Source organism: Ranitomeya imitator, chromosome 9, assembly GCF_032444005.1.
Source record: "Ranitomeya imitator isolate aRanImi1 chromosome 9, aRanImi1.pri, whole genome shotgun sequence".
NCBI lineage: Eukaryota > Metazoa > Chordata > Amphibia > Anura > Dendrobatidae > Ranitomeya > Ranitomeya imitator.
Genome location: NC_091290.1, coordinates 28,422,824 through 28,438,402, shown reverse-complemented (window position 1 = coordinate 28,438,402; position 15,579 = coordinate 28,422,824). Strand labels below are relative to the sequence as shown.

The window sequence follows — 15,579 nt, the reverse complement described above, 5'->3', positions numbered from 1 at the left end:
AGCGGTGACGTCACCGCTCTGCTTTCCGGCTCCCAGACAGTACAGGAGGAGTGCAGAGAAGCAGAGCGCAGCGCTGGAGGACAGACAGCGGTAGGTAAGTATCTAGTGTTTGTTTTTTTTACTTTTAGCATGGTAACCAGGGTAAACATCGGGTTACTAAGCGCGGCCCTGCGCTTAGTTACCCGATGTTTACCCTGGTTACCGGCATCGTTGGTCGCTGGAGAGCGGTCTGTGTGACAGCTCTCCAGCGACCAAACAGCGACGCTGCAGCGATCCGGATCGTTGTCGGTATCGCTGCAGCGTCGCTTAATGTGAAGGGGCCTTTACTCATCTGTTTAATTAACACAGCTGGCACCTGCTCACAGTGCCAAAACCACTGGTAAATGGTTTACTGACCATGGTATTACTGTGCTCAATTGGCCTGCCAACTCTCCTGACCTGAACCCCATAGAGAATCTGTGGGATATTGTGAAGAGAAAGTTGAGAGACGCAAGACCCAACACTCTGGATGAGCTTAAGGCCGCTATTGAAGCATCCTGGGCCTCCATAACATCTCAGCAGTGTCACAGGCTGATTGCCTCCATGCCACGCCGCATTGAAGCAGTCATTTCTGCCAAAGGATTCCCGACCAAGTATTGAGTGCATAACTGAACATTATTATTTGTTGGTTTTTTTGTTTGTTATTAAAAAACACTTTTATTTGATTGGATGGGTGAAATATGCTAATTTATTGAGACAGGTTTTTTGGGTTATCAGGAGTTGTATGCCAAAATCATCAGTATTAAAACAATAAAAAACCTGACAAATTTCAGTTGGTGGATAATGAATCTATAATATATGAAAGTTTAATTGTAATCATTACATTATGGTAAATAATGAAATTTAACACTATATGCTAATTTTTTGAGAAGGACCTGTACAAAGAATAGCAGGTTTACCCAGAATCCTTTGCAGTAGGCGGAGCTATGCAAATCATCTCTTTCCTTAACATTTGTAGGCTTTTAGCCCAGGAGAGGCATGTTTGTTGAATATTAGGTTTTAGGGTCTCCTCAAAGAAAGGTCACCTTGTTGTGGTTGTTGGCTCAGAAATTGGCCAATTCAGCGTAAGCACCATCATTTTGTAACTACAGTGTGTCCGTAAAGTCATGGTGCACTTTTGACCAGTTACAGGATCTATTTAGAGTTTACATTTTGATTTCTCTGGCCCAATCATATCAGACCTGTTCATAAGGAGAGATGACAAGAACCCATCAAACACGGACTTATTTAAACTGTTACTGAGCCCCCAGTCAGATTAACCCCTGATAAACTGAACTCTGATTAATACACTGCCGGGTCTCTGACCTCATGCAACCACAAGCTTATGCCAGCTGTGTGGTTTTTTCCATGCCAGTCGAGAGGTGGATGGTACAGAGGAAAGTTCAGTGTGTTCTGTGGCTCGCTAAATTCAAATCCGTTACCAAAGTGCATGTTTATAACGAAGCGCCACCACATAGGATTAACATTACTCGGTGGGATAAGCAGTTGAAGGAAACCAGCAGTTTGGTGAAGAAACCCCGTTCTCCTAGGCCATCAGTCAGTGACGAGTCTGTAGAGGCTATATGGGATAGCTACCTAAGGAGCCCTAAAAAAAAAATCTGCACGCGTGTGCTCGACAATTACACCTAAGCAAGGCTACAGTCCATAAGGTGTTAAAGGGACACTGTCACCTGAATTTGGAGGGAACAATCTTCAGCCATGGAGGCGGGGTTTTGGGGTGTTTGATTCACCCTTTCCTTACCCGCTGGCTGCATGCTGGCTGCAATATTGGATTGAAGTTCATTCTCTGTCCTCCGTAGTACACGCCTGCACAAGGCAATCTTGCCTTGCACAGGTGTGTATTATGGAGGACAGAAAATGAACTTCAATCCAATATTGCAGCCAGCATGCAGCCAGCGGGTAAGGAAAGGGTGAATCAAACACCCCAAAACCCCGCCTCCATGGCTGAAGATTGTTCCCTCCAAATTCAGGTGACAGTGTCCCTTTAAAGAAACGTCTCTGTTTTATGGGGTACAAATTGCGGCTGTTGCACGCTATCAAACTGGTGGATAGACCCAAACGATGCACGTTTGCTACAGATATGTTTCATGAGATCGACAATGATGCCAGATTTTTTTCAGAAGATTGTATTTAGCGATGTGGCGACCTTCCATATCTGTGGACATGTTCATCGCCATAACGTCCGACTATGGGCTGCTGAACATCCTCATCCTTACGTTGAGTACGAACGTAACACCCCTAAAGTGAACGTGTGGTGTGGCCTGATGGATGATGAGGTGATAGACCCATTTTGTTTTTCGCAGAGCGGTCTGTGACAGCAAACCTGTATCTTGGCATGTTGGAATTGTATGATGTGCCACAATTTCCAGAAGGTGTCATCTTTCAACAGGACGGTGCTCCTCCACACTACGCCATCATTGTTTGTGAGTTTCTGGATAGAACATTCCTCCGGTGGTGGATAGGCAGGGGTTCTGTCAAGCGTTGGCCACCACGATCCCCGGATCTGAAGCCCGTAGACTTTTTACTTTTGGGGTTATGTGAAGTAACGTGTACATGGAACGTATCAACGACATTAACCACTTAAAACCGAGAATCACAGACGTTATTCACTCTGTTACACCAGACGTCCTTACCCGTGTGTGGCAAGGACTTCACTCTCGTTTGGATGTGTGTAGGGCAACAAATGGAGCCCACATCGAACTGCACTGAATAGGTATGAAGCTGGAGAGTTTTTCTTTTCATTTGGAGCAGATTTCACATTTCTATTGTTTTTTTGCTGCTTTCCAGTGACTGGTGAAAAGTTCACCATGACTTTACAGGCACACTGCATATTTTATATAGCAGAAATGCAGTCCAAATTTCATAGAATCCATGTCTGCATACATCTTATTGGATACAGCGTGCTGCTGAATGCTTTTTTGTTTGTAGATGGATGGAAATGTAGAGAGACAGACGGGTAGTCAGATAGATAGGTACATGTGTAAGATTATAGATACATATGAGGCATAAAGCAATGATGGATGGGATCCCAATGCAAAATCCATCAGTGTTATCAAAATATTGCAAGTCACTTATAATGCTAGCTTTCCCAAATATCGAGAGGGACCTATGGAGTTACCCCAGTGCCCTGGTCTCAGTGCTTTCTCTGCACCCCCATAAGTTACACCACAGACAGATAAATAGGATAGAAAGAAGGAGACAGATTTACCGTAATGTGCGTTAGAAATAAAAATGCTGAGGGATTCTTGAAATCACTGGTTAGTCACTTACCGGTTAGTCACTTACCGGTACGCGCCGTTGTTCCCTTTTTCCAACATCCTTGCTCTTTCCTCCATTCCTCACTCCATCATCTTTCCAGCTCTCACTCCCTCCTGACAACCCTCCATCCCGCTCTCCTCTCTCCTTCATCTATAATATTCGGCGTGCTGTTCTCTTCGAAATAATTAGCGCTTTCGCATTTAAGCAGATGAAGATTGGAGTCTGTATACAAATTACTTTTCTGTCAGTTGCTTAAAGAGAGATCACGGAGGGGGGTGAGAAGGATGGATGGGAATTAATGTTGGATTTTTTTTGTGTGTCATGGGAGGGGTTATTCCCAGTGGAAGCAAAGAGGAGGGAAAAAAAATCTCAGGAATACATGAAGTATAATTCACATGTGGGAATTTACCATACATTTCGCACCTTTAATTTTGGTCTATTTTGGGGGGGAATTTTTACGAGGATTTATTTTTTTTTAAGTCAGTTTTGCTTCTGGCTTCGTTCCTCATATTTTTCATGAAATTTATCAACTAATGTTTGATCATTTTGCTGCATTTTTAGATGCAAGACTTTTGCTTAGAATTTATTTTTTTACTTTTTTTTTATGCCACTTCCCACCTGGTGAAATTTTGCAGCTCTTTGAAAATGTCAGGGATCCATCTCCTTGGAGCTGAAACTAAAAATTAACAGACTTGTAAGAAAATCACATCACTTTTAGGCTATGTTCACACAGAGCTTTTTTGTTGGATTAAAAACAAGTTTTTCAAGGGGAAACTGCTTTTGGAAACATTCCTCTTTTGGGGAATTTGTGATGGAGCTTTTTTTCTAAAGCTCTTTTTTTTTGCAGCTTTTAGATATTACAGTGCCTAGGTTGGAGAGGTTTGTTTCAGGATTTGCTTCGAGTAATGACTTTTTTTTTTTGTTTTCCACTAGGCTTTTCTCAAAATGTCACCAAGAAAAAAAAAATGCTGTTCATAAGATTTAGAGGAATCTTTAAAGTAAAGTGGAAATAGAAATGTATAGGAAGAGTCTTCTTGCGTGTCCTTGGTGCAGTTTTTGAGGAGGATTGTGGAGAGGATCCAATCCCCAAAAATTCTCAAAAAACTCCTTGTGAATATTGCCTTAAAAATATGTGTATAAACTAAAATTCAAAAAAATGTCCTCTGTGATAGGTGCTTCCTTTGTGTTTTTTCATTTAAGTTATTTTGATTTGTTGCTGCTTTGACATTTTTGTGATTAATTTATCGGTGTCACACAAAATCTGATAAATTTGGCGCTTTTTAAGGCATTACACTTAAAAGGGTATTCCCATCTCCATGATCCTCTCCCAATTTGTAGTAGGTGTAATTATGATAATATTAGCAAATACCTCCAATTAGAACTATAGTATAGTTCTTCTGATTAGCTATGTCATGTACCCCCTGTGCAGGGTATTACAGTTGCACAGGTATTCCTGGCTATTATGACCTCTCATATAGTGACAGTTAGTTAGCGGTTAATGGTCAGATCTGTGGATACCTAAAGTCCTGCATTGCCCTGTACATGAGTTAAGCGATAAAGCTTATCAGAAGAACTAACGTATATTTCTAATTGGTGATATTTGCTAATATTATTACACCTACTACATATTCAGATAAGATCTTGGAGATGGGAGTAACCCTTTTTAAGTCTCGAAAAATTACTTTTTCATGCCAACTTCCTATGGAAATGAGTTTGTGACTTGTAAAAAAAAATGTTGTGAGTCAGAAATATAACTAGAACATTTAAAAAAAATGCTTTTGACTAGCTCAAAATAAGGAACAGTCTTATTTTGGTCTAAAAAGTAAAATGACGCAAAAAAAAAAAACCATAAAAGTTGCGAAACAAATGATAAATTGCTTCCAAATTGCCAAAATTTCGCAACAAAACAAAAAATAAACGTTCCCCTTTTGTGTTATTTTTAGACACATTCATAAAAGCCGTGCGCCATTTTACAGCATTTGAGCCAAATTCGGGACACTTTCATAGTTTTAGTTAGATTTATGACATTGCAGTCTTTAAAAATGTTGCCCAAAATGTATTAAAAAAAAATAAAAAATCACACCCGTAGGGTGATCGTATAAAAAATTAAAAATATAAAATAAATAAAAATCCGTTCTAGATTGAAGTTTTAAATCTGAAGATGTGTCAAGTTTATAAAACATTTTGCAAATAATGACCATGCAGCTAGGAGCAAAAGTGATTAAAAAAATCCTGTCTTTGTGATTTTTATTTTTTTTAATTTTTTTTTCCCCCCCATGTTTAACACACTATTATTGATAGCCCAAGATAAATTAAAGTGAAATAACTATAGGTAGTAATTCGGTATTGCCATCACTAGTGGCAATATGTTGGCACCTTTTTTTACATTTTTCTTTTTTGTATTTGTAATACCATATTGTGTTTTTGTTTTCTCTAATTTTAGGATTCAGAATTGTGGTAAAGATTTAGTTCTCTATTGTAATCCCTTATAGAAATACCCAGGCCACGACTTCATGTTCTGTTAGTGCTTCCCATGACCCCCGGCACCTGCGGTACATGCCCCAGATATGCCCCTGCATGCCGCATACCGGCTCACATTGCAGTTACTACCGAAATCCTAATATTCTGCTGAAAACTTGATGCCATGTATTTATTTGTAACCTATTTTTGTTAAAATATTGCACTTTTTTAATAATACCACTTCTCTCTCTCTTTTTATTTTTTTTGCAGCAGTCAAGTCCACCACTGTGCCTGAGACTTCATCCTAACTGCGCTCTCATCTCAATGAGACATTTCATTTCCACAGACTGTCAGACAGCGGAAGGAAAGGGGAACATCTGGTACCTTTAGTTAAGGTGGTAAAAAGACGTAGGGAAAATTCTAGAGCTCATGTAAGAGCAGAGGGGGGGCACTCTGTCATTACGACAATCGGACTGCACGTATCTCGTCCTTAGACCCACATTGAGGACAGGAATGTAAAGACTATTCCCCCCCTTCTTTCTTTCCCCTTCCATCCTCCCCTAAAAACTTTCCCTTCCTTGTCTCCTTTCCCCCATTTACAATCTATAAATTCCCATCTTTTTGCTCCTTATTATTTGAACAGCATTTATGTTTTTTTATTCTCGTTTTTCGGATCTGATTTTTGTAACCCTACTTTCGATATATCTTCCATCCTTTTTACATTATTTTTCACTAATCGCCATGATTTTGTTTTTCCAGTAACCTTTGTACTCATGCCCATGTTCTATTTTCCACTTCTTGCGTATTCTCACTTTTAATTCCTCTTCATTCACTCTCCATGTGGTCCTTTCTTTGCCTGTCTTCCCTCTTTTCCCTTCCCCTCTGTTCCTTTTCCCTCCAATTTTATGGGGCCCCTGGTCAATGGGTCCGTTACTCTCGTCCTACGTTAGCGAGTGGTAACGGTGGGTGGGGAGAGGACCTCACTTTCAGGCTTAGAACAAATGCCAGCCGTGGCCTCCTCCTTTATCAAGATGATGAAGGGGACTGTGACTTCCTCGAGTTAGCTCTCGATGGAGGAAGACCACGGTTGAGGTTCTCCATTTCTTGTTCAGAGCCTGCAGTCGTACGTTTACCTCGGGTAGTATCAGATGGGATCTGGCATGGTATAGTAATTGGGGGTAATGGTCGGGAAGGCTGGTTGGCCGTAGATGGGGAAAGGGGAGCAGCTGAAGTGCGTTCAAAACGTAGAGAAACCATTCTTCGCAGTGACCTTTTTGTTGGTGGTCTCCCATCTGATCTACGTTTATCAGCTCTTACTTTAGGTGGGGCGAAATATGAGCCACCTTTTCTAGGTGAATTAGAAGGTCTAAAGTTGGGGGGAAGGCCAGCTCAGCTATTGGCCAGCCAAGGGGTAGGAGGGACAGAAGAAGAGGAGGAGAGGGGGGAAGATCGGGAGAAGGTCCACTCATGCAGAGGAGCAAACCCCTGTCTTAATGGAGGAAGATGCAGAGATGATGAGGAGGGGGAAATACGATGTGACTGTCGGGACACTGGATACCATGGAGAAAATTGCTCTGAAGGTGAGCTTTACATCCTTTTTAATGGAGTTGTTAATCTTCTTATTGGGTCACCTGTCACTAAGATTGCACATTCCTTCATATTACCAGTTATGGATGAATTTGGGGACAATTTTCTTCTCTACGAAAGAATGTAATTTAGTCTAAAAAATATTTTTGCATTTGGGTTACAATTGTTGCACTTTCTTGGTTTTTGATTTGGCTAGCTTGCTTAATGAGTGATTCAATTTATATTTTTTTCTGAAAATTGTGAATCTGGTCTAATAGCACTACTCTTTAGCAATCTTTCACAGGTGCGGCCTACCACCATTGCTACATATATTAAATATAAAATTTTTCTGGATTCAATTAGTCATCCATAGAGTATTACGTGATGTGTTTTACATTTCGGTGGCATATAATACTCAAAAAAAGATCAATTTTTTTTCTGGATTAAATTAGTAACCCATACAGTCTAATGTGCGTAGTAGGTGACAAGGAAACAAAGATGGCAGAATGCCGTGAGACTACTGAGGGAGCAATCAGAGGAATATCGGAGCCAGACCAAGCTGGCAAGACAGCAGAGGTGACAGTAGCCTATGGTCTGGAATTGGCCCCATTTCCCAGAACCACCAAGGCCTGAACCCAGGGCGCAGTATTCACCGCTGGGGTTCTTGCGGACTGCAGATGGGAGAGCCAGGATCCAGCAACTGGTGAGCAGGCTGAGAAGCCTAGGCTGGTCGGAAGGGAGAAGGCGAGCCAGGACCATGGCTGGAGACATGCTAGCAGGCCCGCTAGCCGCAAGGTTCCAAGAGATAGCATCCCAGGAGGAGGTTGTTACGTACAATCAACACTGAAGGAATTTGGGACCCATCTTCACATCTTATTGAATCAGTGGGCAGTAGAGATGGGACACTTGCCTCAAAGGCTGCAAAAGCTGACAGCTGAAACAAAGATCACATTCCTCAAAATGGAGGGGCATTATCGCTGGTATTTGGGTGTAATCTGAGAAGGAAGGCAGGAAGATGAATCCCTTCTTGTGAAATGAATGGACCTAGGAGAGGCTCCTTGAGGCTTCTCAAGATGGTGCTACCACCCACAAGAGATCAGACTGTCCTCAGGGTTCCCGACCTCCTATGTGAGAGCAGTCAATGGTGCTGATGACACAGGGGGCTGTTGCTCATTTCTACATGTTAGGGGCTCCGGCACTACCTGGAGCTGGGTCACTTATAGCCCAGGTACCTGGGAATCTGGCTCTAGGAAACAGGTGGATTCAGTCCCCCAGCCTCTCAAGGAAGGAGAAGAATCGGACACCGAAGAGGATTACTGTATTACCTTCCTTCTGATTCTTCACTGGCTTTGCACTTTGTGCAAAGTCTTTATGAGTGTAGGAGTACATCAACTACACTTTCAAAATATTTGAATGAAGCACGCCAGTTGTTGCCTTCAAGGGTCTATGGATGACTGGATGACCCTCCTCATACTTTTTTTCCTTGCTTTACACTTTGTGAAAAGCTTTTATGAGTGCAGAAGTGCCACAACTATACTTTGTTTATAATATTTGAATGAGGCACTACAGTTGGTGTCTTCAAGGGTTCAATGGTGTATGGATAATAATAATAATCTTTATTTTATAATAATAATGGATTACCCTGCTTGTAATTTTTGGCAGGCTTTGCACTGTGTGCAGATTTATAGCTCAGTAAAAGTATAAATTAATTAACGTAGGATTTTGGGTCAAATGATTTGTCAAATTTAATATAATATTTTTAAATCCGAATAGAAGTTGCAACTTGAATTGAAGGGATTATAGTTTTTATTTTACATTTACTTTTGACATATGAATTGCATCTTTTTATAATAATCTTTATTTTTTTTTATTTTATATATAGCGCTAACATATTCCGCAGCGCTTTACAGGTTGCACACATTATCATCGATGAAAATTGATTGCTATGGGGTTACAATTAGGATTATTCTTCCTTTCTAAAATGAGACTTCTCAAAATAAATAACGGATTGATCGAAGTTTAAAGAGGACCTGTCTCTCATTAATTCGTAAATGCCTTGCCTGGTGTAAATGTCGCTATTCTTCCGAATCTGGCTCTGTTTTTTTTTTTTTGCTCTTGCTCCTCTCCATTCCTGAGGTATGTCCCCCTCTTCTCTGTAAGTAAATGCTGTCTTTTTAGCATAGTGGGCATGATCCTCAGCTGTTCTATGGGCGTAATCTTGAAAATCACACCCAGATGGCCAAAAAGGCTAGATTTATACACAGGGAAGGGAAGAGAAGACCATATCTCCGGAACGGAGATTCGCAGACACAAAAGAAAAACAACGCCTGATTTGGGAGAACAGCGGCATTTAGACCAGGTTAAAAAAAAAAAACGTACAAATTTATGGTAAATGACAGATCCTCTTTAAGTGGACCAGACATAATCCTAGGGATTTGAATCATGTGGCAGTGCAGCTGTGGTTGTAAAAGTTTTTATTTTACAGTAATTTTACTAAAAACCTAAAATCTGAGATCAATTGAGAACACCTAAAAGCTCCCCAGCATGTGGACTATCGCAGCTCTTCCCATTGTGTGTTCTGTCAGGCAACTGCGTGACTGGTGGCCCTCCTCCTTTCTCCCGCTATCTGCCCATAATTCTATTTTTATAAACAACCGCCTGCTCTATCGCTCTATCTGTGCAACATTGCTTTCTCTCGTCTTTCATCGTCTTTCTTTTTAGTCCTCCCTTCCACAGAGACTCTGTTGTTATTTTTTTTCCTTTTTTTTTTTTCCCCCCCTCTCAATCACTTTTTGCAATCCGACCCCCTCCTCCCTCTTTGTGGTCCCTTGTGGATGTCACCAGCAGTGACACTGATTCTCAGCCTGGGGTCTACTGGTCTATTCATATCCATAGAACGGGAGGAGGGGGGATCTCCTCCAGGGGGCTCAGCTGGCTGGATGAACATTAGCCTGAGGTGGTGGTAGTCCAGGGGCAAGGAGGAGGATGAAGGTCAAAACAGCAAAACAGAACTGCGAGATACAGAGGAACGGAGTGTAGATGAAAAGCACATCGTAGAGGGGAAGTGATGACGGGGGAATCATGTACATTGCTGTAAAACATTGCTGAAAGTACGAGAATTAAAGAACGAGAAAAAAACGAATAGGCAAGACTGTAAACTAGAAAAACGTCAAAGCCGCTCTTTGTCCTTCTATCATTGTAATGTTCTGCATCTTATCTCCTCTATTAATTGTAACACTCGTCTTTTTTTTCCCTCTCTCCATGTTTTCATGCAGAGGATCGTGTGATTGAAGGTGAGTAGCTGCTTGTTTAAATAATATCATATTCTACTCCACAGGGATCGGTGATGGAAAGGGTTAGGTATCACTGTATGAATTTGATTTCCTCCCTTCTAGTCTCTTTCTCAGGTTCTTCTTCCCACCAGTCACTTTCCCCGCCAACCGCCCTCCTCTCCTCTCCCTTTCCTTTCCTCTCCTCCTCTCGCCCCCTCCCTATTATCTTGCTTTCCCTGTCACCTGACTCCTCCGAACATAATAATGAGCAAGCATTATGCAAATTATGTTAATTAGACTTTAATGGGAGAGCACAGGACTGGAAATCAAGAGATGTTTAGGAGAAAAGGGAAATAAGAAGGGATGAGAACGACAGAAAAAAATGGTTAAAAAAAAAAGGTGGTTGAATGGAAGAAAAACTGGGACCTAGAACACTAAAAATGAACGGAGAGTACTCGAGGGAATGAAATTAGCATTTTTGGTACTAAAATGGAAAAAAAAAGTTAAAATATGCAGTAGAAGAGACAAGAGACGGGGCGAAACAAGATGTAAAAGACAAATTCAAGTCAAGAAGTGAAGTTTTGGAAAGAAGCAGAAGAAAGGTTACAGTCCAGCCAAAATATACCTTCCTCATTAATCATGCAGTAGCCTGAGGGCTTCCTTATGGAATAGAGAACTTGTTTCTAACATCACATTGCATAACCCTGAAATGTATGCATTCTACTCTACGGCAAAGATTTCTGGAGCGTTGACATTTTGAGGTTCCTGTTAGTTCTCTCTGCTGACTCCACCATACTCGTGAACGTTGGCGTCAGTGGTGAGAGTGGAGTGTGCCTTGGCCAGATGACTCTATTGTTGGTTTATCTCTCCTGAGAGCAAAAGTACCAGGTGTTAAAGGGAACCTGTCAGCACAGAATGACTGTGCAAACCAAGTATTGGTGCTCGGGGGCACTCTGGGTGAGGTCAAATCATTCCGCGCACCTTCTCGCCTACTTGCTTTCCATCTACCTCCACCCTTCTGTGGCTCTATAAAGACAGAGCTGGCAATCCCAACAGAGGGGGCAGAGATGGAAGGAAAATGGGCACTGAACTGTTTAGCCTCTCCAAGCGTGCACCGAGCGCCTGTACTTGGTGTGAACGGTCATTCTATGAGGACAAACTCCCGTGACACACATTAGATAAGTCATAAAAATGCAAAAATTCCGACAAGATCAGCAAATGGTCCATTGTCCATGGTGGGGCCTCCTGATTGTCCTCCAACAGGTTATATAAGGGGACGTAAGGATCTGGCGGTTGAAAGTCAACTGCCTGATCTTTTTATTCAATGGAGAGATAAGCCAACATCTGATGTTTCTGGCAGCAGATCTCAGATTGAGGATACAGGAACAAGAGTTTGGGTTTCAGGAAGTTGGTAGACAATTATTATTATGCTTATATAGCGCCATCTCGTTCCACAGTGCTTTCTAGATATTATCATCACTGTTCACATTGGGGCTCACACTCTACATTCCCTATCAGTATTGTCTTTGGAGTGTGGGAGGAAACCGGAGAACCCGGAGGAAACCCACACAAACCCGGGAGAAGATGCAAACTAACTGTCAACCGAATGACCTTTAAACACACAGCTATCTAACGTGTGATTGGCATGCGGATGGAAAAGTTGATGGAAATGACCAATTTCGACTATAACGAACACTCGTCGGTTGGATCGATGGAATGAACGTTTGTAGTCGGACGTTTTGGATATTTTCAGCCAATCATCTTTACTCCCCATATTGAACCACTAAATACAACCTGTGTACATCATCCGCCGATGTAATCTTAAAGGGAGTTTCCCTCAAACAAAAGTTAATTTGAATCAGTAGATCTTAGAATAATAATAATTTCCACAATTGGATGTGTTTAAATAAAATGTTCCTGTGCTGAGATAATCTTATAACTATGCCCTTGCTGTGTACTGTGTAATGGCCGTGTCTGACCGTGCAGGAACATGGTCTGATCATACCACAGCTTCTGAGCAGGGGGGGAAGCAAAAGAGTATACAGACAGGACAGCATGAGATCTTAAATAATGATTTCTTTGAATTATAGCATTGTATAGAAACAAACAAGGAAATGCTTTACTTCACAAAAAGAATTGGCTGTGATTCCACAATGTCCTGTCTGTACACTCTTTTGCATCCTTTCCCTGCTCAGGAGCTGTTGCATGATCAGACCATTTTTCTGCACGGTCAGACACGGCCATTACACAGTACACAGCAGGGGCACATTTATAAGATTATCTCAGCACAGGAACATTTTATTTAAACACATCCAATTGTGGAAATTATTATTGTTCCAAGATCTATTGATTCATATGAACTTCTGTTTGTGGGATAACCCCTTTAAGTGTGTATGGGGCCATTGCCAAACGAACGTTCATTCAGCCGACAGTCATTTATTCATCTGCCCACTTTCAGATTACGAAGCGCAAACTATCCGATCCTTATCTGCACTGTTAGATGATGTTGGAAGTTGTAAGGACCCAGTAGACCAGTGTTCCCCCAACTCCAGTCCTCAAGAGCCACCAACAGGTCATGTTTTGAGGATTTCCTTAGTATGGCACAGGTGATTGAATGCTTGTCTGTCCAGGTGATGCAATTATCACCTGTGCAATACTAAGGAAATCCTAAAACCATGACCTGTTGGTGGCTCTTGAGGACCGGACTTGGGGAACACTGCAGTAGACATTCCATTTTAGATTTAGTTAACTTTAATCTAATATTTATGGGGTCCTTTACCCACTGGATGATGTGTACATTTACTTTTCATCAATGTTTCTGGAAAATATAGAAACAGCTAAGCCACAAAACATTTTTTTTTTCAAACTGCAGCTCAAGTTTCAGGGACTCTTTGTACCAGACTGAAAGGAATATTGAGATAGATGAAGGGTTTGCTTAGGGCAGTGATTCTGATGACAAAGCTGCCATAGAAACCACCGAGCGATTTACATAATACATTTAGGATCTGATCATGAATCGATTTCAGGTTTAGAGCTCATTTCAAGCGGATCTGTCTCCCGATTCCAATGCGTTCAAAAATTAAAAAAAAAAAAATCATCCCAGACCTGACAAGGCTGGTGTACTTACTTCAAAATAGGTGATCTCTTAGACCTGGTGAGGCTGGTGTCATTTCTATGAATATTGACTGTGTCCTTTTTTTTTTTTAAAGCTTTCCCATCTAATTTGAGTCTAGATTTAGCTGGGCTTATAATAGTCTATAGCTTTTGATCTGGGCACCAGCGACAATCTGGATGTAGGATTTTCTAATGCCCTTTATTCAATTAGCAGGCTTTTTATGCCATTCAGTAAGGTGAAGAAATAAATATATGGGCTGTATACCATAATCTTCTACCTTTTGCAAAGACATATTATTCCTTTTCCATTGCATTGTAAACTCTTTTCTTCCTAGCCTTCCTCTGCACTTTTACCGCCCTGAATCGTTCTTTCCTTTTTCTTTTCTTTTTTAATTCTTTCCTTTACACCCCAATGGCTCTCAAGATCTTCCTTCTCCCATTTCCACCTCGCTCCTTCACCTCCCCGGGGTCTCTCTGTTTGCCGTCTCAATGCTGCGTTTTCCAGATAAGAGTCAGATTCTCTGTGACTTTCATATGCTCTTCTCTGGACAATAAAAATGGTTGTTAGTGTCCACACGGGAAGAGACGGCTTTCAGTATGGTAGGCAGATAGCCGGGAAAGTCTTCTATGCGCAAGATCCTCCATGAATGGTATTCAAGCAGGTTTTACAGTGCAGAACATCCGCCCAGGTTGTGAGGAGCGGTGACGATAAAAACCAATTACACATCTCACGTAAACATGTAAACGTTTGTCCGTCGAAGCGATGGATTTTACTGCTCTGAAGACCATTTTGGTACATAAATATGTAAAATATGACATGTTGACTCATCACACATTTTCTGGGCAATGTACTGTATAGAGGTTTTAGCTATTTTACTAATTTAACTTGTTAATCCGGCCTAAATTAATGAGCATCAGAAATTATTAGCATTGGCTGCAGGATTGTCACTGCGCTAAGGCTAGCTTCACACTAGCGTTCGGCAGGGCTGCGGATGGTAGAACTCTTCCTCCGTGAAGCCCCGCCCACTGCCGCGCCTCTTCCTTCAGCTCCGCCTACTTCTGCATGAGTTCTGCGTGCCCTATCTTTAACATTGGGTACGCAGGCCATGCGGATGTATGCGGATGCCTCCGCATGCGTCGTCTTGACGCTGCGCTTGCCTGCGTCAAACGCAGCATGTTGCATTGTGTTGCGGTCGGCGCAGCTTCAAAACGACGCATGTGGAGGCTTCCGCATACATCCGCATGGCCTGCGTACCCAATGTTAAAGATGGGGTATGCAGAACGCTTGCGGACGAAGGCGGAGCTGAAGGAAGAGGCGTGGCAGTGGGCAGGGCTTCATGGAGGAAGAAGGCTGCCATCCGCCGCCCTGCCGAACGCTAGTGTGACGTTAGCCTTAGTGATACAAAGGTGAGTGTCAAGATCTGGGTTGTTGGCTGCTCACTTTATTCCCCTGTTTAGCCTCTTTCGTTGCTTTAAATGGGTTGACTTTAGCACTGATGGCCTCTCCTTAGGATAGGTTATTACTAGTGATGAGCGAATATACTTGTTACTCGAGATTTCTCGAGCACGCTCGGGTGACCTCCGACCATTTTTTAGTGCTCGGAAATTTAGTTTTCATCACCGCAGCTGAATGATTTACATCTGTTAGCCAGCATAAGTACATGTGGGGGTTGCCTGGTTGCTAGGGAATCCCCACATGTAATCAAGCTGGCTAACAGATGTAAATCATTCAGCTGAGGGGAGGAAAACTAAATCTCCGAGCACTAAAAAATACTCGGAGGTCACCCGAGCGTGCTTGGGAAATCTCGAGTAACGAGTACATTCGCTCATCACTAGTTATTAATGATGATGAGCGAGTGTAAAGTGTTAT

At 41.9% G+C, this 15,579-nt stretch overlaps 1 protein-coding gene across 34 annotated transcripts in view; it reads left to right on the top strand.

Annotated features, from left to right (window-relative positions):
- The window catches only part of NRXN2 (neurexin 2), a 724,697-nt gene that overhangs the window by 197,958 nt on the left and 511,160 nt on the right, over positions 1–15,579 (top strand). For all 34 annotated transcript variants that reach the window (XM_069738695.1, XM_069738707.1, XM_069738688.1 and 31 more), the window contains exons 3-4: positions 6,028–7,337; positions 10,599–10,616. In XM_069738695.1, coding sequence (XP_069594796.1) covers positions 6,596–7,337; positions 10,599–10,616 — 760 coding nt within the window. In that variant the 5' untranslated portion in view covers positions 6,028–6,595. The remainder of the gene's footprint in view (positions 1–6,027; positions 7,338–10,598; positions 10,617–15,579) is intronic.